General features: G+C 41.7%; 2 protein-coding genes across 10 annotated transcripts in view; one reads left to right on the top strand and one right to left on the bottom strand.

The window, feature by feature from the left end:
• Positions 1 to 1,023: 1,023 nt before the first annotated feature.
• Positions 1,024 to 21,219, top strand: pax6b (paired box 6b). 8 transcript variants are annotated; one of them, XM_086285832.1, is made up of 15 exons: positions 1,025 to 1,188; positions 7,120 to 7,308; positions 9,986 to 10,059; positions 10,340 to 10,393; positions 11,264 to 11,287; positions 13,738 to 13,868; positions 14,170 to 14,205; positions 14,290 to 14,505; positions 14,874 to 15,039; positions 18,283 to 18,441; positions 18,745 to 18,827; positions 18,915 to 19,065; positions 19,640 to 19,752; positions 20,005 to 20,146; positions 20,856 to 21,219. In XM_086285832.1, the coding sequence occupies exons 4-15, from the start codon at positions 10,381 to 10,383 to the stop codon at positions 20,939 to 20,941; spliced, it is 1,320 nt and encodes a 439-aa protein (XP_086141958.1). In that variant the 5' UTR covers positions 1,025 to 1,188; positions 7,120 to 7,308; positions 9,986 to 10,059; positions 10,340 to 10,380; the 3' UTR covers positions 20,942 to 21,219. The 8 variants fall into 8 exon arrangements, with proteins under 8 accessions (XP_086141931.1, XP_086141958.1, XP_086141969.1 ...); XM_086285805.1 differs by lacking the exon at positions 9,986 to 10,059 and having other exon boundaries at positions 1,024 to 1,188; XM_086285843.1 differs by lacking the exon at positions 11,264 to 11,287.
• Positions 21,220 to 25,471: 4,252 nt separating this feature from the next.
• The window catches only part of elp4 (elongator acetyltransferase complex subunit 4), a 54,643-nt gene continuing 52,993 nt past the window's right edge, over positions 25,472 to 27,121 (bottom strand). Inside the window, exon 10 of one of the 2 annotated variants that reach the window (XM_086285789.1) lies at positions 25,472 to 26,062. In XM_086285789.1, coding sequence (XP_086141915.1) covers positions 25,934 to 26,062 — 129 coding nt within the window. In that variant the 3' untranslated portion in view covers positions 25,472 to 25,933. The remainder of the gene's footprint in view (positions 26,063 to 27,121) is intronic. The other variant, XR_015128353.1, reaches the window with a different exon arrangement.

The following is a 27,121-nucleotide window of genomic DNA, read 5'->3' as shown; positions in this document are numbered from 1 at the left end:
TGAGTCACAGTGACAACTTTATAGGGCTGTAGAAATAAAAAGGTTTTAGCGCAGACTAAAACACTGGGATTGTCTACAAATATAAGTAATGTAATGACTCTTACAGCCGGAGTACGTCATAGGGAGCAGCCAGGGGGCATCTATAGACCCCGAGCGGGACTTTCCTGCATCCGTTCCCCCCACACCTGTTGCGCTCTGAGCATGCTCAGATTTAAGAACACAACAGTGTACTTGCTAATCTATTAATATTCATATGACCTATCTATGACCTAACACCAGCAACTGTTACAAGCAGTAACTGTTAATGGGGAATTTCAAAACTTGTTGTTAGGAAGATGCATTTTTGTTACTTATAGCCTGTACATTCGAAAGCTGGAACAAATATGTAAATAGCGCCAAGACTCTTCACAGTTTCAGTGTAAGACCGGATGCTCGCTCAATCTCAGCCAATCCTCTTTATTCTTAAAATCAACGGGAACACATCCGAGTCATAAAAAAAATTATTATTATTATTATTATTATTATTATTATTATTATTAATAATAATAATAATAATAATAATAATAATCATACAGTGCTTCGATCGGGTGATTTTGAGCGCAAACAGCTCAAACCTTTTAAACCATACGGCACGCTTCTTGCTGAAGTGCTCTCGAGCAAGTTTTCGGCTAAGTTCCATGAATAAATAAAACACGAACAGAAAGATAGAAATCAAACTTTGGATTGAAGATAAAGTGGATAACATTCACTAAGGTGATGATGTAAATAAAAATCAAATCAATTATCAATCGGGGAGCGAGCCCGCAGAGTGAATTGTTAGCTGTCCGCCCCTGCACACAGCCGACACACCGGGAAAGTAAACAGGCCGGTGTGCTCCACATGTTGGTTACCTTGCGCACTTCCCCATTCTGCGCTCAGCGTCCTGTCCAAGGCGTGACGTCGAGTCGTCGCTCCAGCCAATCACCGCCAACTTGAGGCTGATGCTGAAGGGAAAGTTGCTGGTAAGAGTCGCAGATTTTCCCCCCCTCTCACTGACATTTCAACTTCACGACGGATTCAAAGGTAGATAGATTTTCATCGGGACCTATAAGTTTCTGTTTCTGTGACACGGAGGAGAGATCCGGGGAGGGAAGAAGCGAGTTTATATGCACAGGATATCGGTCAGACGCCTCTGCTGCCTTTCTTCCGGTGAGTTTGGCTGGACTATAGCCTACTTTTAAATAGTCTCTTTTTAAAATTTAAATCTACTGTAACTTACACGATAAACCTCTGAGAATATTTACAGGGTATCCTTTCTGTATTTTTGTATTTTATTTCATTTTATTAAATCCTGAAAAAAAACGCAGTTAAAAGCATGCAGACTGATTTCAATTCGGGCGCACTGGGAAAGTTGGGAAAATTATTGGTTAAGTGTTTGCACGTTGCTTTGTGTATTACAGAGTAGGAAAACACCAAAACAAAGTGGAAAACAATAAGCCCAGTTCGTTTTTGTTTTTTGTTTGTTTTTTTGTCATCTATCGCACACGCGCACACAACGTGTAATTAGCGATCTTCACACAGGAATTAAGCGCTCGTCATTTCTTTTAAAAAGCGGCTATTATTGTGCGAGTTACGCCTGGAGGGGAATTCAGCCTATACATCAGGAATGTGTACAGTGAGATCCATTCATCTATGCACGATCTATAAGCGCAATGGAAACGTCGATGTCCATCACCGGAAGATTTGATTCTGTGGGCTTTTTCATCAACATGACACGTCTGTGACATTTTGGAGAAACAGCGCGATATTTTGGTTGAAATGCTGTGAGTTAACGTTTAAAGTCAGAGGTACTGTTAAAGAACTATAACACTTTTTAAAAAAAAGTTGTGAAAGCAAATTGCAAGCACGTGCTTCAAATCTTCAAAAACAACGAAGTGAAGTGACACGCGCGCCTTGGTGGTTTTCAGATTGATTTTGTTCGGAGGGCCCGGACCTGCTGTTTATGTTTGAGGTTATTACCATTTAATTTCTTCACACACCCCCTCGTCTAATTACGAGCTTTCAGTTGCATTATTATTTACACCCCTCACACATGTACTCATTTCCACACAGTATCTGGAAGTCTTTGGAAGCCTCGGGTCAAGGTTCTTGTATGTTTGGCTGCAGCGTGTCTTCCTGTCACACTGGCCGATCAGCGCTGTGACACCATTAGCCCCGGTGTTTATCACAGCCCTCAGCCTTTTGCTGAGGGCTTTAGCCTTTTGTGGACTGTACACATTCTGGGAACTACACAAGAACACGCCGTAGTCTTCACTGTGTCCCCACAAACTTTACAAATTGTTAGGTGGGGTTAAACTACACAGGATAAACTAAATAAAAACAAAATTTACCTTAAACGATGTACAAAGCACTCCACACTGTGGAGGTGAATGTGACTAGAAAATGAAGCCATTAGATGAGCCACGAGGACGTTAACTGTAACAACATGCTTAAAAAAATAATAAAGAGCAGGGTTTGAGCGTGTTTGGCATCCCGACAGAGCAAGACGGGGGCCACCTTAGGAAGCTACATGCGGCTGCCCACTCCGTGATGGAGTTGCGTTTCTTTATGTTTACTCACTCTGATGAAAAATGAGTTGCCACTAATGGAGCTTCTGTTGCGGTACGCTCTCCACGTGCGCCACCACGCTTTCAAAACAGCAGATGGATAAATATCGGCGCAGAAGTCGAACAAGCAAGTGACTCTTTGATTATGGCTCATGAAAACAGAATAATACAATCGTAAACGCGCGGATGATTTATGCAAATAAACCGGCGACGTGCTCATGAGGAGAAATGTGACCGGTCGGCTCTGTCTGATGAATGACAGCTCAGAGCTTTGCAAGAATGCAGCTACACGTAAAAGTCGAAATTTTATACATCGGTGACAACAACAATAACAACAACAACAACAACAACAACAACAATAATAATAATAATAATAATAATTATTATTATTATTATTATTATTATCAACATTTACAATACTGCTTAAAAACACAAATGATAATCATTTAATTGAGAATTTCTATAATAATAAGATTATTTTAAAAAGAATAGTAGAACGTTTATAATAAAAGGTAAATTAAAGTACATTTGTTATATTCATAAATATTTCATTTATATTTATTTATAATAAATAACAAATTTATTGTATATAGAAAACTCATATTTATATAATTATTTGCTCACCAGTGAAAGTAGGTGTAATACAGTTCTGGGGCTTGTATGTGTACACCACTTAATATGTATTTAATTGTCTAAGAAAAAAAAATTCCCCTCCTATATTAGATACAATTTAAATACAGAAAATGAAGATGCACACCACACCAGGCTTTTTATTGTCTGAGTGAATCACCGTGTTTTCCAAGCGATTACTAACTCGAATCAATGCTGCAACAATATTTATAATAGAAAGCTCAAATATATATATATATATATATATATATATATATATATATATATATATATATATATATATATATATATATATATATATATATATATATATATATATATATATATATATACACACACACACATATACATATGTACATGTATATATAATTTTTTTTCCTAAGGTGAGTAAACTGTGACCTCCAGTGGAGGTCATCACACAGTTGTCAATTTTAAATAAATAATAAATCAAAGCAGGCTTTTAGGTGTGGGGGTCGTGTCCAAATATAGTGTCAAGTTGTGAAGTGAAAATGAGTTAAAATACTCTATCTTTCCTTCACCAAAACAAGGTTTTGTTTTTTCAGCTAGCTCTCTCTTTTTCTTTTCTTTCTTTTATTGTATTTAAAAGTTTCTGCAGGGGTACGAATACCACACTGCCTCAGGGGAAAATAGCGACGAGATTAGGCTTTCCTTTCAAGGCCTGTGACATTAGTTGCTGCTAATCCGAATTGGGCTAATTGCTTTCCCAACATCACCCTTAAAGACTTTTACAGCAATGCAATCTACCTTATAAAAAGATAAATGTACACATAAGAAATGTATATATTCATAGAGAGGTGCCGTTGACCGACTTGGCATATCACTTAGGTTTCTGAATAAAAAAATAAAAAAATAATAAATAGATGAAAAACCAAAAAGAAATATCTTGAGAATGGAGACAGCGAATTAGCTCTTGGAGCGGATTTACAGCTTAACCAAAGAAATCAATAACATGCTGGAGGTATTGTTTCCAAAGAAAACTACTTGACACACTCATCGGGGAATCCGTCTTTCTATGAAGGCAGGTTAGTGGTGTGAATTTTTGACAGCTGCAATCTGTGACAAGTGAGTAGCAATAACATTTGCACTACAAAGGTGCCTCACAAATACACTTATTCAAGCGTCTCACCAGAAAGAATTTAACATTTAGGCAAGATGTTGAATGTGTTTTCTCGCTCAGTACTGTTACACTGATTATGAGAAGATGACATTCTACTTTTGACAACTTCCCTGTCTTATTACTAGAAACCAGCAGCTGCTAAAAGTGGCACACATCCCGTGCACGCGCGGCTGACCGAGGCGTCCACGAGGACGCAAACTTTAGCGCAGAAAGTTTCACCTTGCGAGTATTCTTGCGTCAAAGAGTCAACAACCCACCATAGATTTTTTTTGTATTACACGTCGACTTTTAGTTTAATTCCTTTCAAATATCTTTTCTCAAATTAGCCACAACATAATCCATAAACCTGTGAACTTGAATTGCATTGATGTTTCATAATAACTGCTAATTGAAAGTTCCAACTTCGCCGTGTCCTTGATGTATTTTTTTACAGTAAATTATAACCAACACGAGGTCTCTCACTGCACAAACCCCTGTCAGGAGGGGCGACAGGGTTGGGTTGTGTGTGAGGGGGTGTTTGTGGTCTGATGCATTCTAATGGAGGGGTTCTTGACGTAAAAATGCTTGGGACCCCCCCTCCTCTCTTAACTGATATAAGCTGCGGCCATTCACGGTAGGCCTATAGGCTGAGCCACCAGTCTAAGTGAGTAGAAACAATGCAGGAAGGAGAAACAGATGAATGTGCTCGTTTAGTTTACGGGTTGTTTGATGAAGGAGTATTGGCCAAAGTGTTGTTCCTCACCGCGGGACCCTCAGTGACAGTTTGAGCCGGTCCTCTCAGCTCATTATCTCGCCGGCCCACTGAGGGCCCCATTCAAGCCGGGCAGTCCCTCTCCCCCTCCCCCCTGTCCCTTCTCTCTCTCTCTCTCTTCTCTCTCTCGCTCTCTCTCTCACCCTCTCTCTGGCAGCGTCGTTTGTCTACTCATTGAACCCGTAGTCAGGAATGCGATGGTTGTTAGGGAGCCCTCTTTCACCTCCGAAGTGTTTTATTGATGAGCTCGGACTTCTCCTACTTTTTCACATGTCAAAGAAAGTCAAGTGTAGGCCTCCACGACTTCATTTCACGGCCTCCCATCCCAATAAGAAGAAGAAGAAAAGGGAAAAGAAAACGCATTTCTCTCCCCCTCCCCCTGCTCATGTCTGTCCCTCTCCCGTCTCTCTCGCTCACTCTCTCCCTCTTTGCCCTTTCACGCACCCCCTTTTCTGCTTCTCCACTTTGGCTTCAGCATCCACACAAACCTCATTCTCTTCCCCTCGGTTTTCCTTTTTGGAATAAGCAACGGGGCTCCTCAGTGCCGAGACTGGTGCTGGCCAAAGCTGGGAGTGTACGCTCAAACACGGGCGCAGAGGGGGTTGATTTTGGGTGCGCTGAGGTGTGCGCTAATAGTCGGTCATTCAGCCGGCTCAGTTTGGGAGCGTGTGGCCATGGCTACGCACTCATTTGCTTTTACTTTATTTACGCGTGCTATTTGCTGTCAGGTCGCAGGAGTGACGTCGCCGTGCCTCGCAAATGTGTCCATAAAAAGCACCCGAGCCTGCCTAAAGGCCGGACTCTTTATGTACGGTGCTCTTGTTGACACGATGGGGGTGGTGGGGTGGGGTGGGCAGGGTGATACTCAAAAGAATCAACAAAAGCACGTGGTGGACATTTTTGGTTGCTTTGAGTGTGAGTGAAGGCCGGACAAGTGCAAAATGATTTTCAAAGTAAAACAACTTTCTTTTTCTTTTTTTGGTGGGGGTGATTAGATGATTTACTTTGGAGCTCAATCGCTGTGGTATAAGAGTTTAAAAGTGGTGGTTTTTCAAAGTAAAAGTTTTTAAACCTTCAAAGATGACTCCCAATTGCGGCACTTGCGCAGGTGCAACATCGCGCTACATTCAGTCTAGAAGGGAAAAAAGGGCGCTAAAAGTTTTACGCAGCGCGGATGTGCGTCTCTATAACGTTAATCGCATCTGTAGTGCATCGGCTGCTTCATAAAAGGCACGCTGCAGCTCTTTGTAATTTTAATTTGGTGTTACGAGCTCCAGCATTCCAAGTGTGCGCTGCTCCACTGCTAGTTTCCGTCCCCCCCACTACAACAGACACACACACCACCACCCACCGCCCTTGCGGCTCCAGCTAGCCTCAGGTTGGCGCTGAGCATGCCTGAGATTCCCTGTGCGGACCCAATTCAGCCTGGAAGAATAGAGCCTTCCGTCCAATGGGCATTTCCGAGGCACTTCCTTTGCAATAGGGCAATATTCAGCAAGTGAGCGCAGAGTATTTGCATGCGTGGGCTGATTAGTGGGTTGGGAAGACGCGACTCTCTCTTTCTCTCTCTCTCTCTTCCCCGCTTTCTCGCTCTCTCTCTCTCTCTTTCGCTTTGGCTCGGCCCCGTTTCCCGCTTTGGCTGTGGTGCAGGGGGAAGTGTTTATATGGGGGATGATGACAGAGGTCGGGTCGCGCTAATGGGCCAGTGAAGAGCGGCGGAGGGAGGCGAGGCGAGGCGCACACAGCAGACCAGGAACACATACATTAATACACTTGTTCCATCACCAATCAGCATAGGTGTGTTCATTCTCTTACCCCCACCTCCTCCTACCACCACTCACTCACTCTCCCTCCCTCTTCCCCTCCTTCCGCTCTCTCGCTCTCTCTCTCTCTCTCTTCCCCATCTCTCTCTTCCCGACTCTCTCATTCGCTCTCTCACACGCCAGCGCGCATCCTCGCCAAACTCCGTGCGTCCTGACATCTGAGTTCACTGTCAATCTCTGTCTCCTTCGCAGGGATATCCCCTTTGTCTCCGCCGAAGACCACTGGAAACTAAATTTTTTTTCTCTTCGAAACTTCCCGGGAGAGAGCGATCCTGGTCGCCGCTTTTTTCTCCCCCTTCTCTCTTTCTTTGGTGTGGACAACTAGGCTGCAGCCCATAGTTTACCCAGGACTTTGATAACGACGCAGGATGCCCCAAAAAGGTGAGATCCTGACTAAAAGTTTGTCTTGTTGCTGTTAAATTATGCATTATTATTTGTGATAGCCTAAATTATTATTATTATTATTATTATTATTATTATTATTATTATTATTATTATTATTATTATTATTATTATTATTATTATATCGGGTTTATTCGCGGCTGTAAGTGGAGGGTCAGTGTGAGGTAGAGAGTGTTTTATCGTTTGGACTGTGCAGCCTGGACTCCCTCAAAAGTGCGAACAGCCTTTTAGCGTCTCTGTCGGTTTTATCTGCTCGATTTTTGGTTGTTGGGTTTAAGCCCACGGATAGCTTGCTGCTTATTTATGACAGCAAAGAGTAAAAAGTCACGTTGGGCCAGGACAGTGATCATCGTGGAGAATGGGGCGCAATGACCCGTTGAGGAAAGGTGTCAGATTGATTCATGCAGGCGAGTCACCCAAGCGCCTTCTTAAAAAAAAAAGCCTTCATGAAGCACTTGCTGAGGAGGCCCGTGTTCAGCGTGTTTGTTTGTGTGCCGGGGATAACACAACTTTACTCCTTGTCTCTAATCTTCTCCGCTTTAATGACAGCGACTGAACTGCTTTTACATTTTAGCAGTCAAGCTGTGGAGTATTTTAAAATACTCAGATAAAGAGTCCTTGGCTGGCCTCAAATTTAAAAGTAAATGTCTCAAAAAAATTTAAAATTAATAAAAGACAAACCGAGAAACAAGCACAAATTGTTGATGCTTTGAAACTATTTTTTTAATCCACGTAAATAAGCAAAACCTATATTTTAGTGCAAAGCCTCTATTGTAATTTTAAATATAATTTTTAAAGAAAAAAAATACATAAAATAATTAAAATAAAACTGCAATGAAAGAATAAATCACTCTGTAGCTTTCTATGTTAACTTACTCCTTTACTCTTAAATCAGATTAAGCTCTAATGCAATAAATGCTTTCTGTGACATGTGACTTTTTAAAAAAAAATTTAATTCGCCTTCATGTGCATATTTTGTCTGTTAGCCAACAGCAGGGCCACTGTAGTTCAGGCCTACATGTTCTCCTTCCTTGTATGAATGTTGTGAGCGCAGGATCCAGCGGTCAGAATAAGCATGTTGAATTAACACATTGTTGTTGCGGATTACTAAAGGGAAAGAAATGCAGATTAGATCGCAGTTAACCTCAGGAACAACAACGTTTGAGCTTTCGACCTTAAATAAATGATTAACCACTTGGACCTTACAGGGCTATAAGCTACTGGCAGCAGTGTATTTGCAGGCTGAAGCCGGTCTCTTTTTATTTTTATTGTTATTATTATTATTTCACGCACACATACAGAGATATTCACACCTGCTAAAACCGCCGTGACATTAAGTCGCGGCTAATAAAAATATGTAGTATTATTTACAAGTTTCCCGTGTCTTTAAGATCAGTGGGTAACTCGGCCTATGCGGGCCAGTGTGAAGGAATCTGAATTTGATTAATGACCGAGCAGGCTATTTGTTACAACATGAAAGAAAGCTACACAATCTGAACGTAACGGCGTCCCTACGTGCATCTCACCGACTAGCCCGAGACTAAACACAATCTGTTAGACGTCGACATTACAGGCCATTTTACTCTGCACACAACACAACTTTGCACGGAGAGAGAAAATGAAAACTTCAGACTTCTCCCTCCGTGGCCCCCTTTTTATCTGTTCCCCCATTCAGAAGCTTCTTTAATGCATTTGTCTTTTCCAATTGAGCGCCCTACTGCGCTGTTGTGTCTTTAAAACCGCTTTACAACCCGCACCAGCAGCACAAAATAACCACCAAATATTTATAACAAGAAATTACTTTTCCAAAAAAAAAAAAAAAAATCTTGTTCTATAAAAGCAGGGCAAACAAAACCCCACATTCACGCACTAGCGGCGCAGGGGTCACGGTCGTGTGTGTGTGTGTGTGTGTGTGTGTGTGTCTGCGTGTGTGAAAAAGAGAGAGTGCATGTGTTTGTGTGTATGTGTGAATGGTCCCGGAGGGGGTGGATGCATGCCTCCGGCTCTTTGTATTAATCTGAACTTGTTGGTGTGTTTAGAGGGGAAGCTGCGTGTTTCTAGTCGTGGAGGCCGAGTTTTCGCCCCGGGTTTGAGGTATACGGAGGCAGAAAAGGGGGTGCATTGTTGGGAGTCCAGCAGGCTTTGTACACCAGCTTTGTACCCCCTCCTGGTGTGGACTTTTGCGGATCAGTGAGGCGAGGTAGACAGCGTGTGTCACTGTACAGTTTCCACGACAGACTCCGCAAGAGGAAGGCTATCAAGTTTTAAAAACTACACTAAAGCCTCTTGCTGGGACGATGAGGAGCTGATTTCTTTATAAGAACTAACAAGAAAAAAAATGGGGGGGGGGGGGGCACACCAGGACTATTGTTTTTAAAGAGACAATGCTGTAAAGGAGTTACAGGCCCAATATCACATCATGGCTAGGCTGTTAGCTGAGATTTATTGTGACAGGTGCTTTCGGAAACAGGCCTAACAGAGACGTGAAAATAACGAAGATGAATGTTGTCCCGCGTCGATTTTAATTGATTTGTTTGGCACCAAAATTTAGGTTATCTGTAAAAGTAGGGCAAAAAAATAAATAAATCTGAAAATACAGTAAGTACATCAGTGTAGCTGTGGCTGTGCTAATGTGTTGTTTTGCTTTGTCCTATAGGGAGACATTAAGTAGTGAAAACGGCAGATGATTGACTAAATTGTTATAGCGTGGACAGTCAACTCTGTTTCCAGGCAAGTTTAATTAAAATACATACATACACTCAGGATGTTTTTATTTAAAAAACAAAACAAAATCATAATTATGGATCAGTAAATGTTTAAGAACCAGATCCGCAATTAAAAAAAAATAAAATTTAAATCGGACGACATGAGAAACTTTTTTTTTGTTGTTCAAAGAAATGTTGCAAATTATTTGACACCTTAAAACAATAATAATAATAGTAAAACAGATCTGTACACCAGTTTTCTGATTTGCTGCTAACCACTTTTGTTATTTCCTTGTGACGCTTAGAATACCACAACCAAGCCACGTGGGAGTCTGGCGTAGCTTCAATGATGCAGAACAGTAAGTTGTTTTCTATATATTTTATTTTGAAACTTTTGATTACAGCCGCAATGTGGTTGCATGGAAGCAACACCCACTGACATTTTTCTATTTATAATTTTATCTTTTATATTTATTTATTGCACTGCTTGTTAACATACATTTCAGAAACACTATTTTTTTAAATTTGATTTTTTTTAAAGAGGGCAGATGCATGTGCAGCCATACATTTTCAGGATTTTTTAAGAGCAGGGATGATAATATTTTTAAGTTATTTGATGGCGCTTTCATTGCTGTTAATTTATTATTATCTCCCTCCCAAATGATAGGTAGGCAAGTTATTATTGAACAAGTTAATCACACGTCGTCCTTCCTTCTCCAGGGAGAGAGAGAAAGAGAGAGAGAAGGGGGGATTAGAGGGGGGTGCTGGGTTGAGAGGGAGATTTTTGTTTCTGCTTGAGTTGGTATTAAATAATTGCACAGCCGTCTGCATTAGCGTTAGAGCTGGCTGCCAGGCTGCATACAAGATTAGCTGCGTAGAGAAGAGTCCTGCATGAAACATGAGGGAATAGCAATAATGTCTTATGTAGATTAGTCCATATTCTTCACGGACAGACAGCATGAACTAGAAAGAAAATGCTCATATTATAACCGCAGGCCTCACTGTTAGGTGCAGGCTGAACTCAGAGAGGAAGATAAATATTAACAACCATATTGTCGTGGGTGCCAATCAAAAAAAAAACCCAACCCAAAACATGGTAGATGAAGTTGCTTATAGGCCTCATGTGTTTAAAGTGGCCTCTTGCAGATGAATGATTTGTCTTGTTCCTGGTGTGTGTTGAAACCAAAAAGGATAAACATGAAACATTTTCTCTCTTGCTGCTGGACAAGAGGTGTATGACATCTGTGATGAAGGTGTGTGGAATAATTTTATTATATTATTCTCCATATACCTTGATGACGTGTCTGTGCTGTAACCTGTGCGCATTAGTCCGAGTATGTTTGAATCCAATGTTGGACCACGTGAGAGGTGGACTGTTTTATGTGTAGAGAGCTGTGATTCATAAGAAAGCGCTGCGGGGAAAAAACCCCCAAAAACACGAGTGGCTTACTTTTGTTTTTCTCCTACTAGATTTTTTTTCTTACGTTAAATGGCACAGCAATGTGATTTCTTTCTTTTAATCTTATCAGTTGTCAGTTATAGAGATGACAGAGCCTTAACAAACCTGTGTACAATACCCACTGGATTGATGTTAATAGGATGCTCCCCTGGCTTGGCGTGTGATGTCTGGTGCGAATTGCCGAGGAGATATCATTGGGCCCGGCCCTTTGGGTTGTCTAAAGGTCGCGACGGCCTCGCTGGCTTTTGTGCTAATAACTCCTGGGTGTATATAGTGGGGAGCGTCCAAATTGACACCATATGTTTTCCTATTAGTCGACTTGCAATAGAATACAAGGCGCATAATCAGCGCCAGCGGGCGAGATCGACTCCGGGCACTTGAGGGAATTGTGCCATGATTAAGACTTAACCTTAGGAGAGTTTGATTTTTATGTGATGTCGTTATCTGACGGGTTTTATCGATCCGGAGGATTTATATGATGGTTATAAACCAGAGGTGACGGAGCAACCCTGGAGAACCCGCAGAGCAGGGCTGCTTAATGTGGGTAGGCCAATTTCAGCGTAAGAAGTCTATTAATTCCACTTAATCCTGGAATTACCAAAGAGCAGGAGGGGATGATAATGGATTTACTATTAATCAGATCCACGCAGGAAGATTATAACACATAGCGGCCAAAAGGGATATGTTGCTCAGTTAAACAGGTTTATTCTCACTCAAGTAGCTATAAACAGGCCCGATCCCCCTATTTTTAATTTTCTTTCTTTCTTTTGTGTCATCTATATAAAATAAAGTCCGCATTTAAAGCCAACTCCTATGGCACATTACAGCAAGAAGACGCCAACCGATTCCACACAACAGGACTGCGGTGGCTGTGAGCATTTGTTGTCAAATACAAACAAGGGGGGGAAAAACTGCATGTCACTTTTAATATGTTAAGAATCCAGGCGCGCCCTCGTTTGTGTGACCGCGCGTAGCCCCTGGCCACCTTAAAAACGAAGTCTCCCTCGGAGGGTAAACGAGTAGCGTCCAATTTTGTCTGAGTGATATCCAAATGCAGACAGAAAGGGTCGTTTTATCATGCTACTATTTGTCGTGACGATGCGATTTTCAAAAGCAGAGCGGTGTCATAAAGTGACATGCCTGCCACAAGTGCTCCAACTGATCTTTTCAATTAGCCTCCCATGCATGATCCGAGGCGACTTCCGCCTATTTCCAGAAATTAAGCTCAAACTTGACGTGCAGCTAGCTTTATTTTAAAGACAAATGTCAGGCAGGCTCATCATATTTTCCCCCTCTTCTATATTTGGAGCTTATTTATTGCTAAGGAGCCTCTGCTCCCGGAGTCAATGTACCGGGCGGCAGCGCAGGGGAAGGGAGCGGAGAAACAGAGAGCAGCTCAGGCACTCCGGGGAGTCAGCTCTCCCTTTTGGCTTCAGGTTTGCGGGCTTTTTCTGTGCTTTAGAGCGATTCCATACAATAATTTAAGGATAATTTCTAAATATCACTAAATTTTTTAGACAATAAGCAAAAATAAAACCTCATATTTTAAAGCTAAAATCTTATTGTTTCCTTGTCTTTTTGATGCGTAATTATGGCATGTTTTTTATAAAGGATTGTCATGGGAAGGATTTTAGCGATTTAATATCGTTTTTCCTACAAGATACTTTTGAATTGATGCTAATTTAACACATTATTGTAGTGGAGTGTTTATGGGATCGTCGGTGTGGCTGGTTATTGTTTTAAAGCACTGTTTGTGAGAGAGGTGCAGGTCTTGGTGATGGGAGTGGATAACGGTGCGGGTGTTTTAAAGCCCAAGTTTGCCGGTTTGCTACAGGATTGGATGAGTTTTTTCTGACCAGATCATCGACTGAGCTGTAAAATTACTATGAGGAAAAAATTCTATATTTTTTTTATTCGGTGTATGTCGTGCTGCTGTGGTTTGATCAATGTTTTTGCATGTGTTACTAAATAGCTGATGATGCGCCGAACCTCACAACAGCTTAAAAAAAGATTTCTGGAGTGCACTCCGGTTTAAGATATTTTTATAAAATCGTGTGAGAGTTTATTGTGAAACTTCTCTATTGCTGTGTGCTCTGCATCATATCACATTGCATCTATAACTCGATTATTCTGAACGCTTAAATCATTCTGCTCACCATTACTTGGAAGCCGTTAGCTTTATCATATATTTCAAGAGGAGCTGCGACATGATTTGATGACTCCGGTGCTTTTGTCTCCATGTAGGTCACAGTGGCGTAAACCAGCTTGGTGGTGTGTTTGTTAATGGCAGACCGCTGCCGGATTCCACCAGGCAGAAAATAGTTGAACTTGCTCACAGTGGTGCTCGACCTTGCGACATCTCCAGGATACTCCAGGTGACAATCCCACTCCTTTTTATGAACAGAAAACGCCTTCATAGAGACGTTGGTCTCAGTGAATACAAGGAAATTAATAATAATATCCAAAAGCAAAAATATTGAAAACAAACCGATTTGAATTTTCAATTAAAGCCAGGTTTCCAGTAGCAGTTCACGACCGCTTTAAGCCAGTAAAACCACTTATTACTTTGCAATTAAAGGAATGTTTTAAGGACAACAAACGGAAAAGTAATCTGCCTGCTGTTGTAAAGAATAAATGCCTAATATATCATTCAAGGCATATTTTCTGTATTTATAGACCCATGATGAAGTCCAAGTGCTGGACAGTGAAAAGGTGATAATTATTTGAGCCATCTTAGCAATTCCGTTCATAGTCGTAAATAATGTATGTGAATTGTGTCTTTTGTTTCCCGTCCAGGTATCCAACGGCTGTGTGAGCAAGATCCTTGGTAGATATTATGAAACAGGCTCCATAAGACCGAGAGCAATAGGCGGCAGCAAGCCCAGGGTCGCCACTCCAGAGGTGGTCGCGAAAATCGCGCAGTACAAGCGGGAGTGTCCGTCTATCTTTGCGTGGGAGATCCGTGACAGACTTCTGTCGGAGGGGATCTGCACCAACGACAATATACCCAGTGTAAGTGTATTGACTGTAAGTTGTGTGCATGATTTAATTTGCCACATGAAATGACTTTTTTCTCATGCACTGGAGGAAAAGGAGAAGGGCATCCAACCATTCAGTCTTATTAAGTGCACTGCGATTCAAAGCGTGGGGCACACATTACTGCGTATGTGATCAGCCAAACATACGCTCGGTTTTGATGGGGCTCGTTGTTCATTTGTGCGCTTTGCCAGAAACATCTTCCTGTACATATTTATTATGATTATAATGCTCGCGTTATGCGTGTAAGAACACGTGTTTTGCCCGCACGAGCAGAGACGTGCCGATGCTGCGCTCCATCCAATCCTAATCCAGACTTTTATCATATGTAATTTGTCATTCAGGTGTCATCAATAAACAGAGTCCTCCGCAACCTGGCTAGTGAAAAGCAACAGATGGGCGCAGATGGCATGTATGACAAGCTGAGAATGCTCAACGGTCAGACAGGAACTTGGGGGACCCGGCCCGGCTGGTACCCCGGAACATCAGTGCCAGGGCAGCCCAACCAAGGTGAGCCTCATTGTCATGCAGTAGCAATAAAGACACCTTGACGCACGCACAGTTGTGAGGTTCTCTACCAAAAAAGAAGTATACATCCGGGTGGTGTGCTGACACGCAGTAACATTTATGGTCACCCACAAAAGCATCTGATTTGAATTCAATGCATTAGGTTTAAAGTGAACTTAGTGAGGTCACCACAAGTTGCCATGTATGAATATGAATAGGTTTACGGCCTACTCTTCCGGTGATTCCGACCCGTGGCTGTTTGCAGGAAGGTATTGTATGGTCATGCTTTTGATGCTCTGAACAAGACTGAAAATGTAAAACTAGTCGATCAGAGGAAGCCATAGGCCATGCATGCATTCTGAATGTCTCCACTGTCCCAGACATGGATGTGCGTGACAGAAGCTTGTCCTTTCAGCAGAGGTGTCCATCCAACAGCCTGCATTTTCCTCCCCGATGGGGAGGCAGGGAGCCGGGGGAGAGCTGTGTGCGGCGATGTTAGCACAAAGGAATGCTTTTCCTTCACACGCAATGATTAGTTATGGGAACAGTCCTCACTACGTGTAATTGCTCATTAGAGAGGGCTTTGTCTCTCATTATGGCAACATGCAGGAGTGTGGAGATGGTGAGGCTGCTGTGGAAATGTTCCACTTCAGAGGGTTTCCTGACGGCCCACTGCAGGCCAAATACAGAGCAGATTTTCTTATAAGAAACTACAACTTTGCAGGCAGGAGTTTGCGATCACGGTTTATTTGCACATGTAAAGCGGAAATGCAAGGGTTGGAATTAAGTCCGACAAGATTTAATAAATTAACTAAAAAAACAAAAACAAATTAGCATTTGTGTGACGGCAACTGGTCACGTGGGGCTGTCAACGAGCAGTAAAGCGGGAAAGATCATATTCATGGCTAAAATAATTCATTTAATGATGAAGCTATAACGGCTAATTTAAATAATAATAATAATAATAATAATAATAATAATAATAATAATAATAATAATTATTATTATTATTATTATTAGATGTAACTATTTAATGTTAGGTATTTAATTATAATAATGATCATCATTTTCATCTGTTGTATATATTGTTTTGCAACCTAGATTAAAAAAAAATCTCCAGAAATAAAACATATAATAATAATAACAATGATATAAAAATCTAAATATAACAAAGTTGTGTTTGATTAAGTATTTGGGTAAAACAGTTGTTTCAAGGGAACGAAAATATGTTTTCAATCAGACAGCCGAGTAAGCACATATAATGGCTACATGGAGAGTGACAGGGCCCCAAAAGAAGACAACTCTATCCAAAGAGAAACGAATAAAACTCCACACCGATGCTGTCTTTCATCTCTTTCTCATGCTCAATCGCTGGCTATATGGCTCTAAATCCCGTCTATAGGATTTAGTCTCTCACTTTCTCTTTCAGTTTTAAGCGGTTTCTCAAGAGTGTTTTGATCCAGTCTCAGCAGCTGAAAGGTGCCGCAATTGGTTCGGTATCTCTTTTTTTTGCTGCTTTTCCGCCTCACTGGCTGAGACATCGTGATACTAAAGAATGAGTTTATTTCCCAGCGCTTTTATAAAGAAAACAAATCCCATCCTAGCGTCAGTGGGTCTGGCGCATGGATAATAGCTGCACATTCACTCCTTTTTATAGATTATCCGGAGTGAAGAAACAAATAGCGTGGATACAAACTATTGGCCTATAGAAGAATACTTTGGCTATTATGCAGCAATGGAAATTGTCAAGAAATGTGTCCCATCAGGTTTCCTTCACTGAACAAAAACGGACACATATAGACACACTAAATGTGTTTGGAGGCCTGCGTGATGCAGGGAGAATTTGCACGCAGCGGAACTATGAGGAAATGTGTAATTTGGTTTATTTTTCTATGAGGCAAACACGTGTTTTATTTTGTGCTATCGCTCTATAGTTCATAGAAACACATTAAGTAATTGGCTGATCTTATAATCCACGTAGGTGAACAGTTACTCGGCCTTTTTTGCACCTTTTCCCCAGTTTTGCAACAACCTGGAGTACAGGGCTCCAGCTGCTCGGCTCTGGGTTTTTTAGAACACAAATAAAATTTGCTCTGAAAAAGAAAATGCTGAAATGCCACTTCGTGGCCCCAGAGCGCCATCGTTGAGATATTACATAAACCTCTATCAACGCACCCGCTGCTTAATTTCGCATTAACTTCTTGGTGTGATAATGATGTCCAACAACAAGACAGACATTAGTCGATAAGCCTCGCCCTGCGAGTGAAGGGGCCTTCAGGCCCACCGCGGACAAACAGCAGCAGTGAATAGATTGGCCTTATTTTGGTTGTTCAGGGGGTTGCATGCTCTCTCCTCACTCATTTGTTTCCAATTGAAGACAGAAATCCTGACTGGCGTGTAGCTGGCCGGGGGACGTGATTAATGATGGTAGTGGATAAGGGTTAACACACTGGACTCAAAGCTCTGTTGACTGGGATCCTCGTGCGCACAATGCCAAAGTACTATAGCCTGTGTGCCTCCAGAGAGAGGGGATCCTTTTGTCATCTCCTCCAAAAGCTCCCCTCCACACACACACACACCCACCCCCATCCCATCCCATCCCATATATTACACCCACCGAGGGCTCATTGCTCGTCCCTGGCTGTGTCCATAGTTTAATGGTTTCCCTTACTCCTGAAGGCATTGTATCATTCTGAAAAGCGTCTTCTTCTATTCAAAAGTTGGTGGTCACCTCAATGGCCATACCAACGCCCATATGGGAACGGCCATTGAGGCACTGCTCTGTCCTGGAGGAAAAAGGGAGGGGGTTTTGGAGCTGTGTAGAGAGTTTGGGTTTTAAATACATTTCATAGGCTCTGAAAAGAGGCTCAGCACATCTTGTCACATTTCTCTTAACCTTTTGAGAACACACGCCATTGTTGGGACACGATAAGTACGCGGAGCTTTCCCCTTAGCCAGCCTGTTTTTCCCACAATATTTTATCAACAGTTTAACCACGAAGCCGGTTTGATGTTGTTCCTTTTTCACGCAGCCAGTCGTCTGTAAAGTGGCAAACATTAGGAAGAAATTGCAATAATTCCTCCAATTTTGAAACAAATTAACCATGATGGGTGCTTTAATTAATGATGTACCACCGAGGTCTGTACAATTAGCGCTAGGCTGATACAACACGAGCCCCGATAATTAATTATTCAATTAAGCTTAAGTGAATGTATATTTCCATTAATTTCTCTCTCCTTTTTTTAGATGGCTGCCAACAACAGGACGGTGCAGGAGAAAACACAAACTCCATCAGCTCGAACGGGGAGGATTCAGAGGAGACACAGATGCGTCTGCAGCTCAAGAGGAAACTACAGAGAAATCGCACATCCTTCACACAGGAGCAAATCGAAGCACTGGAAAAAGGTCAAATATGCAGTGGATAATTTGTATAATTCGTTTTAAACACCCAGACTAATGTTTCATCGATAACACAATACAAACATTTTGGTTATTGTAAGCAAATTCAAAGAAAACGCAAACTGCGTGAGGGACTACATTTCTTCATTACACTGCGTTAAATAAGAAGCCTAATTAAAAACCTAATGTTTTGGATCCAGGGCGAAAGACACGCAATTGTTTCACTAATAGCTCTGAATAAAATTAACTGCCCTTGACCTAATCTTATATTTACTAACACTTATACCTGTGTGATTAATCCCACTGCAGAATTTGAAAGAACTCATTATCCAGATGTTTTCGCGCGAGAAAGACTAGCAGCGAAAATCGACCTGCCCGAGGCAAGAATACAAGTGAGTGATCGCAACTTTTATGAGCACGTTTAAAAGAGGTTTTAAACTTGAAGCTAAAATTATGCTTTTCCCATCCTTCATCTGCAGGTATGGTTCTCAAATAGGAGAGCAAAGTGGAGGCGAGAGGAGAAGCTGCGGAATCAGCGCCGGCAGGCCAATAACTCCTCAAGTCACATTCCCATCAGCAGCAGTTTCAGCACCAGCGTCTACCAGGCCATTCCACAGCCCACCACACCGGGTAGGTCAACCTAATCAGAGATATTACTTTGACCATATGCCCAGTAAGGTAAAATAATACTTAAATTTAATTTTTCAACTGAAATTATTAAAAGTGCAGTCCTACTTCACACACGCTGCACAAGCACACACTACTTTGTTAAAAAAAAATTTAATGCATTAATACTGTGATGGGTTCCATAGGCTCAGTGGGTTAAATATTTACTAAACAGTATCATGCCACAACCTGCGGATTCATATAAAAAGGGCAAAGGAGGCCTCGGTGGCTGTGCGCTCTAGTTCGCATGAAGAAGCGCCGTTGCTTCCCTTTGATGGATGATTGAGCAAAACTTCTCAGCTGACTATCTGAGCAATTACCGAATCAGGCACGAGGGTACACCGGCAGAGCTGAAGCTCGTGAAGTCAATCACCTGAGGCTCTCGCTGTAGAGCTATCTGTCCGGGCCCATCAGCCTGTCAAATAAGGCGTCACCTTCCGCACGCACTGCTTAACGCTAATGAGATGACTTCTCTCACCGGAGCTCAGTGTGTGTGAGATTTCTGCGGTTTCAAGCGAGTTTTCATTTTCATCCACAGTGTCTTTCACCTCGGGGTCAATGCTGGGTAGACCTGACACCGCACTCACAAACACCTACAGTGCGCTGCCGCCGATGCCCAGCTTCACCATGGCAAACAATCTACCTATGCAAGTAAGTCAAATACTCTGCATACATTACATACGAGTGCTTAAATAAAATGAATTTAAAGCTGGGTTTTTACAGTGACTGGTGTGACTATAAGAGTGGCAAAAAAAAGTACAAAATTACATAGGCCTGCATACTGTAACTAAAGGATTCGTGAAATAATTTGATAGTGTTAAAAGCAGACAAACTAGATTACAGACTACTGAGCTGCAAATTATGGTTGGCTAAGCTAATGTAACATTCTCTCCTCATTTTTAGCCCAGCCAGACCTCCTCTTATTCCTGCATGCTGCCTACCAGTCCGCCTGTGAACGGGCGGAGCTACGAAACATACACGCCCCCTCATATGCAGGCACATATGAACAGCCAATCTATGACCACTTCTGGTACCACCTCAACAGGTAGGCAGAAAATTTCACTTTTTTAATTTTTTATTTTTAAAGCAGCCTGCTTGGGAGTTAAAAAAGCAAACACTGCACTCTTTGAAATATCTGCCACCTTTCCAGTAATCAGGGGATACTACAGAGTCATGTCTGATTCATGATCTGTCATCCCAAGTTTCCTTTTCCTTTGGTTTAAATGTCTGAGGATCTATATCTCTACATCGCACATCATTTTTCTCTCCGCAGTTGCATGAACGAGGCTCATTTCTTTGCCACTCTGGGCCATCATGTCAACCCCACTACTCCAGCCCATAGTTTAGTTCCACCCCATTAGGATGTTACTGAGAGCCATATATACCGGTTATAGTCATGAAGAGTTAATCATGCATAACCACATTTCCTCTGTGCTAAATTGCTAATTAATTTGATTCATTTGCTGTTGTATTCTCTCTGCTTAAATGCCATTGCCAAAGCCTCAATTTATCGAGCTTGCAAGCATTTTACCGAGCCACCACGTGCAGAGCTTTGTGACTCATTGCAGGCCCATGCTCATCTACCTATTTGCAAGCATTTAAAGCACAATGCTCTGTTAGTTAACTGTCGTACTAACCGTGCATGGTAAACCTGCTCATCTAATTTTAGCATTTAGACAGCTTTTTTTTTTTTTTTTTAAACTTCCTTACGTGTTTCCAATCTGACATCAATCTTTCTCTCTTTGTCTTCACAGGACTCATCTCTCCTGGAGTGTCTGTCCCAGTCCAAGTCCCAGGAAGCGAGCCTGACATGTCTCAGTACTGGTCAAGACTACAGTAGAGAGAAGAGCTACTTCACCCTGTAACCACCCACTCCACCATCGCCCTCCGGCAGTGTTCCTCACACATACACGGCACAGGAGAGTAAAGAAGGCGAGAGAGGGTTGAAAGGAGGCAACAGACAGAAGAGGAGGGGAAAAAAAAGAGAGCTAAAGGGACTCTGGGAGAGCCTTTGGGACGTCTGGGCTTTGTTTTTCCAGTGGGACAGTGTGCTGTTATGTAGCTCTAGGCACATTCAAACGAGGACTTGGAAGAGTGAACAACGATGGAAAGATGGGGGGGGGGGGGGGGGGGGGGGGGAATGGACCTCTGTAAAGTGCCCGGTGTTAAATTTATATGGAACAAAAACTTCTTATCTGTTTTTTTTTTTTTTTCTATTTCCAACTTCAGTCATTGTTTCCTTTTGTTCTCTGGTGTGTTTGTAAATGGCCATTTGTATGTTAATATGAAAAACCAAGATCAAGTACTGATAGATGGACTGCTAGAAAACCATGTTGGTCTTGCGTTTGTTTGAGAGAGGAGAACCTGAGAGATTCTGCCATGACTATCTTTTAATCTGCTTATATCAAGACTTTCTACCAGCCTTTGCATGGTCTCTGGACGCTGTTGCATATCATTAAAGACGAAAAGCTGGAGGGAAGACTCTTACTGTGTCAAAGAAAAAAACACAAAAGAAGCAACAACTATTTATTGGTCTTATTTCTTGCGAATGGATATTTTAGCAGAGGAAACTCAAACTCGATCCACCCACTGAGGCTGTGGTCTTGGCTCCTCTGACGTGAGCCTGCATTTGCTGGCTTATTAGACACGGATCACTATGAACAGCTTCAAGTGTGCAAAGAAGGTGCGACACGCAACCCAACTCGGACCCTTTTGCTTTGGTGGTTGGATTGACACTTGATTACCACGAAGAACGTTAAATGTGGAAAACACGGGTGCAAAAAAACCCTGTAGTCTGTAAATGGTAGACTGCATCTTCGATATAATCCAGTTTGTTTATGTCAAAATGTAAAGTACTTGTCTTCCCTAGAAATCTTCCAGAAAGATTTCACCAATAAAAGTTGATTTCATTTATCCCCCTCCCCCCCAGAATATTCTATAAATGTTCCATGCATCATAAAATACATTTTCTTTAGGGTCAGGTACAATTTGTCTCTTAGGTATAGTTGTATTATAGTGTCCTATGGTCAAAAAAAAAATGTGCAACTAGAAATATTTAATTCCTATAATTATGATTAAACATTGCTTGACAGAGTTTTAAACTTAAGTGTTTGGCAGTTGTTTACAAGTACATATCAGATTTAATCATTGTTGATTGTAAAACAGACCAAAGCCTTTGTATTTCATCTAGTACACAATGTTTTTTTAAAAAAAGATATTAGTCTTGTGTTGCAAAATTTTGTAAACACGTTCTGTTCAACTATATTGGCTTCGAGTTCGTAAGACTGCAGTCGAAACCCGCAGTCCTTATTTATAATTGAAGACCATGGGAGGGTTTTTCTAGCATCATCTGTCATGCTCTTTTGAGTTTTGCATTTTTATTTCAGTGTGTACGTAGAACATGGACACATACTGGGTTTACGTCTGAGCATTGCTTCTGAGATAAAACGTCTACACGCTGTCTCTTAAATATTTCAATTTAATTTTATTTAAAATGGAGCTTTCTAAATGTATTTTGTGAAAACTATAAAAAACATTTTGTACAGTAAAATTGTGTCTTAAAGAAAGCCTTTTTGCCTGGTTAATGCTGTGTCAGCTTTTACTGAGCAAGGAGAAACTCTGTTTTTTTTTTTTTTGCATCGTCGCTGCTAAAGTGAACAACTCTAACACGGGCCGGTGCCAGTGCGACAGCTTGTGGTGAACGTAACACGTTCGATTCCTTCCCAACAAAGGCGTCCAAAATAAAAAAAACACATTCCTGATGTGTGGGGCCGAACCAAGTCGACACAGACCACACAATGAGAAAGGTCAAGCAATTCAACGTCCCTTGCTCTTGTTTTAGTAGAGTTACGATGGTATGGAAAAAGAAAAAAAAATACAGGACCGATGACGGGACCAATGAGGAAAAGGAGGGAGCAGAGAAGAGAAAGGGGGGAAAAAAGTCATGAAATAAAGCAGTCAGTGCCTAGAGCGAGGTGGAGGAGCGATTGTGTGGCAGAGTGAGTTATTTTGCTTCACTTGCTGCCTCAGCAGGGGGTGGGGGGCTTGTGTGTGTATGTGTATGGATTTAAAGGGGTATGGAGGGGGAGAGAGAGAGAGCGAGAGTAACCATCTAAAAGGAAAAGTTATCCATGAGAGAGTGAGGTCAGGTAAGATTCACTCAGCATGTACCAGCTCCGAACATCCTGCTAAATTGATCAACTTCATGTAGATGTCTCACTCGATATTAAATAGTTCAGTTAGAAGTTTGCAGGATTGGAGGTTAATCAGATTTTTAAGAGGATTTTTTTTTTCTTGGACTAAAGCAATTTCTCTGTTCATTTAATCCAGTTTATCACACAAATGGAGGAAGTCTGTTTCGGGAGCACGAGGAGGGGAAGACGGAGCGGACTCGATGACTGCGGCAAGACAGAAGAGGAACATTAATAATTACAGAGAGATTCAAAATGCAAGAAAGACTGCAATTAGTGGAAGTCTAAATAATACACAGCTTCGGGATAAAATGGTTTAAATGTAATTCTTGTGCGGAACAAAGTCAGGCAATAGAAGTTTCTGTAAAAGTTGCAGAGAACTTTTTACTTTTCGATATGATTTTTAATGAGACACAATAATTCTGACCTGGAGAAATCTGAATCTGAATTCCCACAGCAAGTGAACAAATGCTGACGCCCGGCTACTTAGCGTCTCAGCGTGAGCGTGTGCTTGAAGCAAACATGAAGTCATGCCTCCCTCATCATTATGAATACAAATAAAGAGTAGTATAAGCTTTGAGTAAGATGTTTTTGACAAGTATGGCTTAATTGGTTCTCATCTCTAAAGCAACACACAACAACACATTTGAAGGGGAATCTGCTTTTACACTAAACTTCTCAGAGAAATAGTTAATGCAGAAAAAATTTATTGAATGTGGTTAAGAAAACACCCCACTTTTTACTTCTTTAATAGTATGTGATAAAATACAATCCATAAAACCCAAGTAAAAGCAACTATATTCAAATAGTTGGCTTTAGCTAAGAAACATATAGATGTGCAATCTCCACACTACTTCAGGAAGAGCTGCATAATATACCTACAGCATCGAATGTTCATCTTATGCGACAGTAATACGGATTTCATTTAGAGACTGGTAACATACCTAGTAATAAAGGCGCATTGCATTTTGAGCAACAAAACTGAATCAATCAGAAGACAGGTGACAAAACAGGCAAACACTTGGCTAATCATAAGCCGCTGCATTGTGGGAGGACGCTGACAAATCCGCTCTATGATAAGTCATATGCTAAATTCTAAATTTGATTCAAAACATTTTATAAATTAAAAAAACAATCAGCTCAAGTGCTTCTGAACCGAGTAGACAGAATGTGAATCAGCATGCTGACATAGAAACTTGGGCTAAATAATGTAAAACAAAAAAAACAACAAACTTGCATGCTAGTGAAACGGGAACATAAACACGTGTCAAAATGAGTCTGTTCTATTTTAATCTACCTTTAATTTGCACCCTGAATATGTCATCAGCAACAATAACTTTAAAAAAATGCGTTTTTATCTTTCATTCACATGCGTAAGCGACCTGTGTACGAAAACTCGTTCTTGCTCATAATATACACCTGATACAAGAGCGCTCCACTCATGTATGAATCCGTCAGGTAACACTACCCTCTCCCGACAAGTGTTGCAGATGGTTACCAATACTGCCAGTTTTTACGAGCAAAAATATTCAAACTGGCATCAACAGCAGACTGAGGAAAATAAAAATGAAACATTTAATTTTTCATGTTGATTTTTTTGTTCTCCTCTGTTTCTCCATGTCACCGTTTGACCTAATTTGTTCTTTTGGGCTTGTCATGGCAAAGCAGCTCATCCAGCAAACATGCCTGATGAGGTGTGAAGCCTGCACCCAAATTCAGCTCTCCTACCCTCTGCCCACATTCCTGCTCTGCTCTGCTTACTGGAGGTATACATCACTCACAGGCACAGTCTCAGGGTCAGATGGAGGCATCCCTATCCAAACCTGAAACCAGTCAGGCAAACCAGAGATCAGTCCCTCCCAGTCTCACAGTCTATTTTCTCCTCAGAGTTGGCGATATACACAATATAGTGTGTGCCATGTTCTGTATATTTATTGTTTATTATTTACTTTTACATAAGAAAATTTGATCAACCTGCAAAATAAACTGTATTTATAGACTTTTGTAAAGTGGAGTGAGTCGACAGAGGCCCAGAGATTAGTTAAATTATTCAATATTTACTTCGACTGTCTGTCTGTAAAGAAAGGTTAAAAAAAAATAATTAACGGCTGCACTTTGCTTGTAAACATATTCTCTAGAGGCAGAGAAAACAACAAAGAACTTACAAAATGTACCAAACCTGAAAAAAACACCCAGCTTGTATTTTATTTAGGTTAAGTAATCATCACCTTACCAGCCATTTACATTACATTTCAAAACAACACAGTGTTTCTATGTTTCTGCAGCTTGCAGGAAAAACAGAAAAAGGTTTGCTAGCAACAAAAGTGAAATGAGTCCGTAATGACAGCGTGGATTGTGTGAATATCAGCTTTCAGAGTCAGGAAAAAAACAAAAAGCATGTAGACTAAGTGTAAATAAAAGAAGAGCTGTGAAATATAGGAAGAAATGTGTCGGTTATGAGAAGAGGTACTGTGGATGTTTAGATCTTCACCCCTGGCTGTGTCAGTTGGCAGGTGGTAATGGCTGGCAGGGTTATAGATGTTGACATTATGTGGGCAAGGGAACAACCTGGTCACCGCAGTGAAGAGGACAACGCTGCGGCATTCCAGGTGTTGGTTGCCTATAGCGACTGTGTGGGAGCTCTAGAAGTCCAGGTGTTTGTTGCCGGAAGTGCCGGAGCCACAGGTTGACGCCACCGCGGCTGCTCCTGCCAGCTCCCCCCTGCTCACACGACTCACTGTCTCAGACAAGTCTGGAGGCAAATGCAGTCTCTGCACAAATCAGAGAGAGAGAAGAGGGACAGAGGGAGGGGGCAGAGCGTCAGTGCAAGAAGAAAGCTCTGCAGTGGATCAGCATACAGTAGATGTTACTCTTCAGTGATGCTTATTCGCAGAGAGCCATGTTGGGTTGAAATTGCATTAGATGCTTCAGCACTCCCCTCAGCACTGGCAGCATGGAGTAAACCTGCCAGCGTGTTGCTAAATGCTTCAGAGAGCTTTAGGTCTGTTACACCTCATGGGGAATATATATATATGTGTGTGTGTGTGTGTGTGTGTGTGTGTGTGTGTGTGTGTGTGTGTGTGTGTGTGTGTTAGGGTTGTTTTGGAGAATTGTGAATGGGACACAAAATCACTCATTTATGAAGTAAGAGAAAGTGTGTGTTCCAACACAACTGTGCCCGGAAAATCTAGATGGATGCATTTGCATCAGTGCAGCAGCGCTGACTGCTTTACTGTAACACAAATTGTGCTCAGTTGTCTACAAGAAAGTCTTTTACAGTAAAGCTTATCTACAGAGCAGCCCTGTGCCAACTCAAAGCACAAAGACGCTAAGAGGTTAATGAGGGCCACTCGTGTAAACCCCCCAAACACCAACATGCTTACTGCTATAAAGCTTAAGAGGGGTTTCACTGCCTGCTCTGCTTTCTCCAGATCTGCCGTGAAAGGCTGTCGGCGGCCCTCCATGAACAAAGTCTTGAAGAGCTGTTGAGAGCGTGAGAGGAGGTGAAGTATCTCCGGAGTCAAGTGTGGCCCTGACAATGGTGCTGAGTGGCTTGTTGCCCGAGTGTCTATTGAGGAAGTTAAATCAGAATACTGCCATTCTGGGTACAAGAGAAGTTAAACCCTATAATTTCCCCTTGAAAGAATCTGCCATGACATCTGAAACCCACTGGCCAAAGCCTGCACTCCCACACCTAGCCCACCTCAACCCTGTAAACCTTCCCTGCCCGCCACGTCCTTCCCCTCCAGACATCCAGCTTTAGCAGAGCCCTTCCACTCCCACAGATACTTATCTTTTTCCTAATGACTAGGTGTTTGGGTACGGGGTTT

Source organism: Aulonocara sp. 'chitande type north' Nkhata Bay, linkage group LG1, assembly GCF_057382095.1.
Source record: "Aulonocara sp. 'chitande type north' Nkhata Bay isolate Kocher_YH1m ecotype deep benthic linkage group LG1, A_spYH_male_GT1.1, whole genome shotgun sequence".
NCBI classification, from domain to species: domain Eukaryota; kingdom Metazoa; phylum Chordata; class Actinopteri; order Cichliformes; family Cichlidae; genus Aulonocara; species Aulonocara sp. 'chitande type north' Nkhata Bay.
Note: the sequence above shows the minus strand (reverse complement) of the source record. Positions and strands in the feature narration are given on the sequence as shown.

Excerpts from the sequence above, each read along its gene's own strand:
- pax6b (XM_086285805.1), top strand. Across the intron at positions 13,869-14,169 it reads ACATCTCCAGGATACTCCAG|ACCCATGATGAAGTCCAAGT; the intron begins GTGACAATCCCA and ends CTGTATTTATAG. Across the intron at positions 20,147-20,855 it reads TTCTGGTACCACCTCAACAG|GACTCATCTCTCCTGGAGTG; the intron begins GTAGGCAGAAAA and ends TTGTCTTCACAG.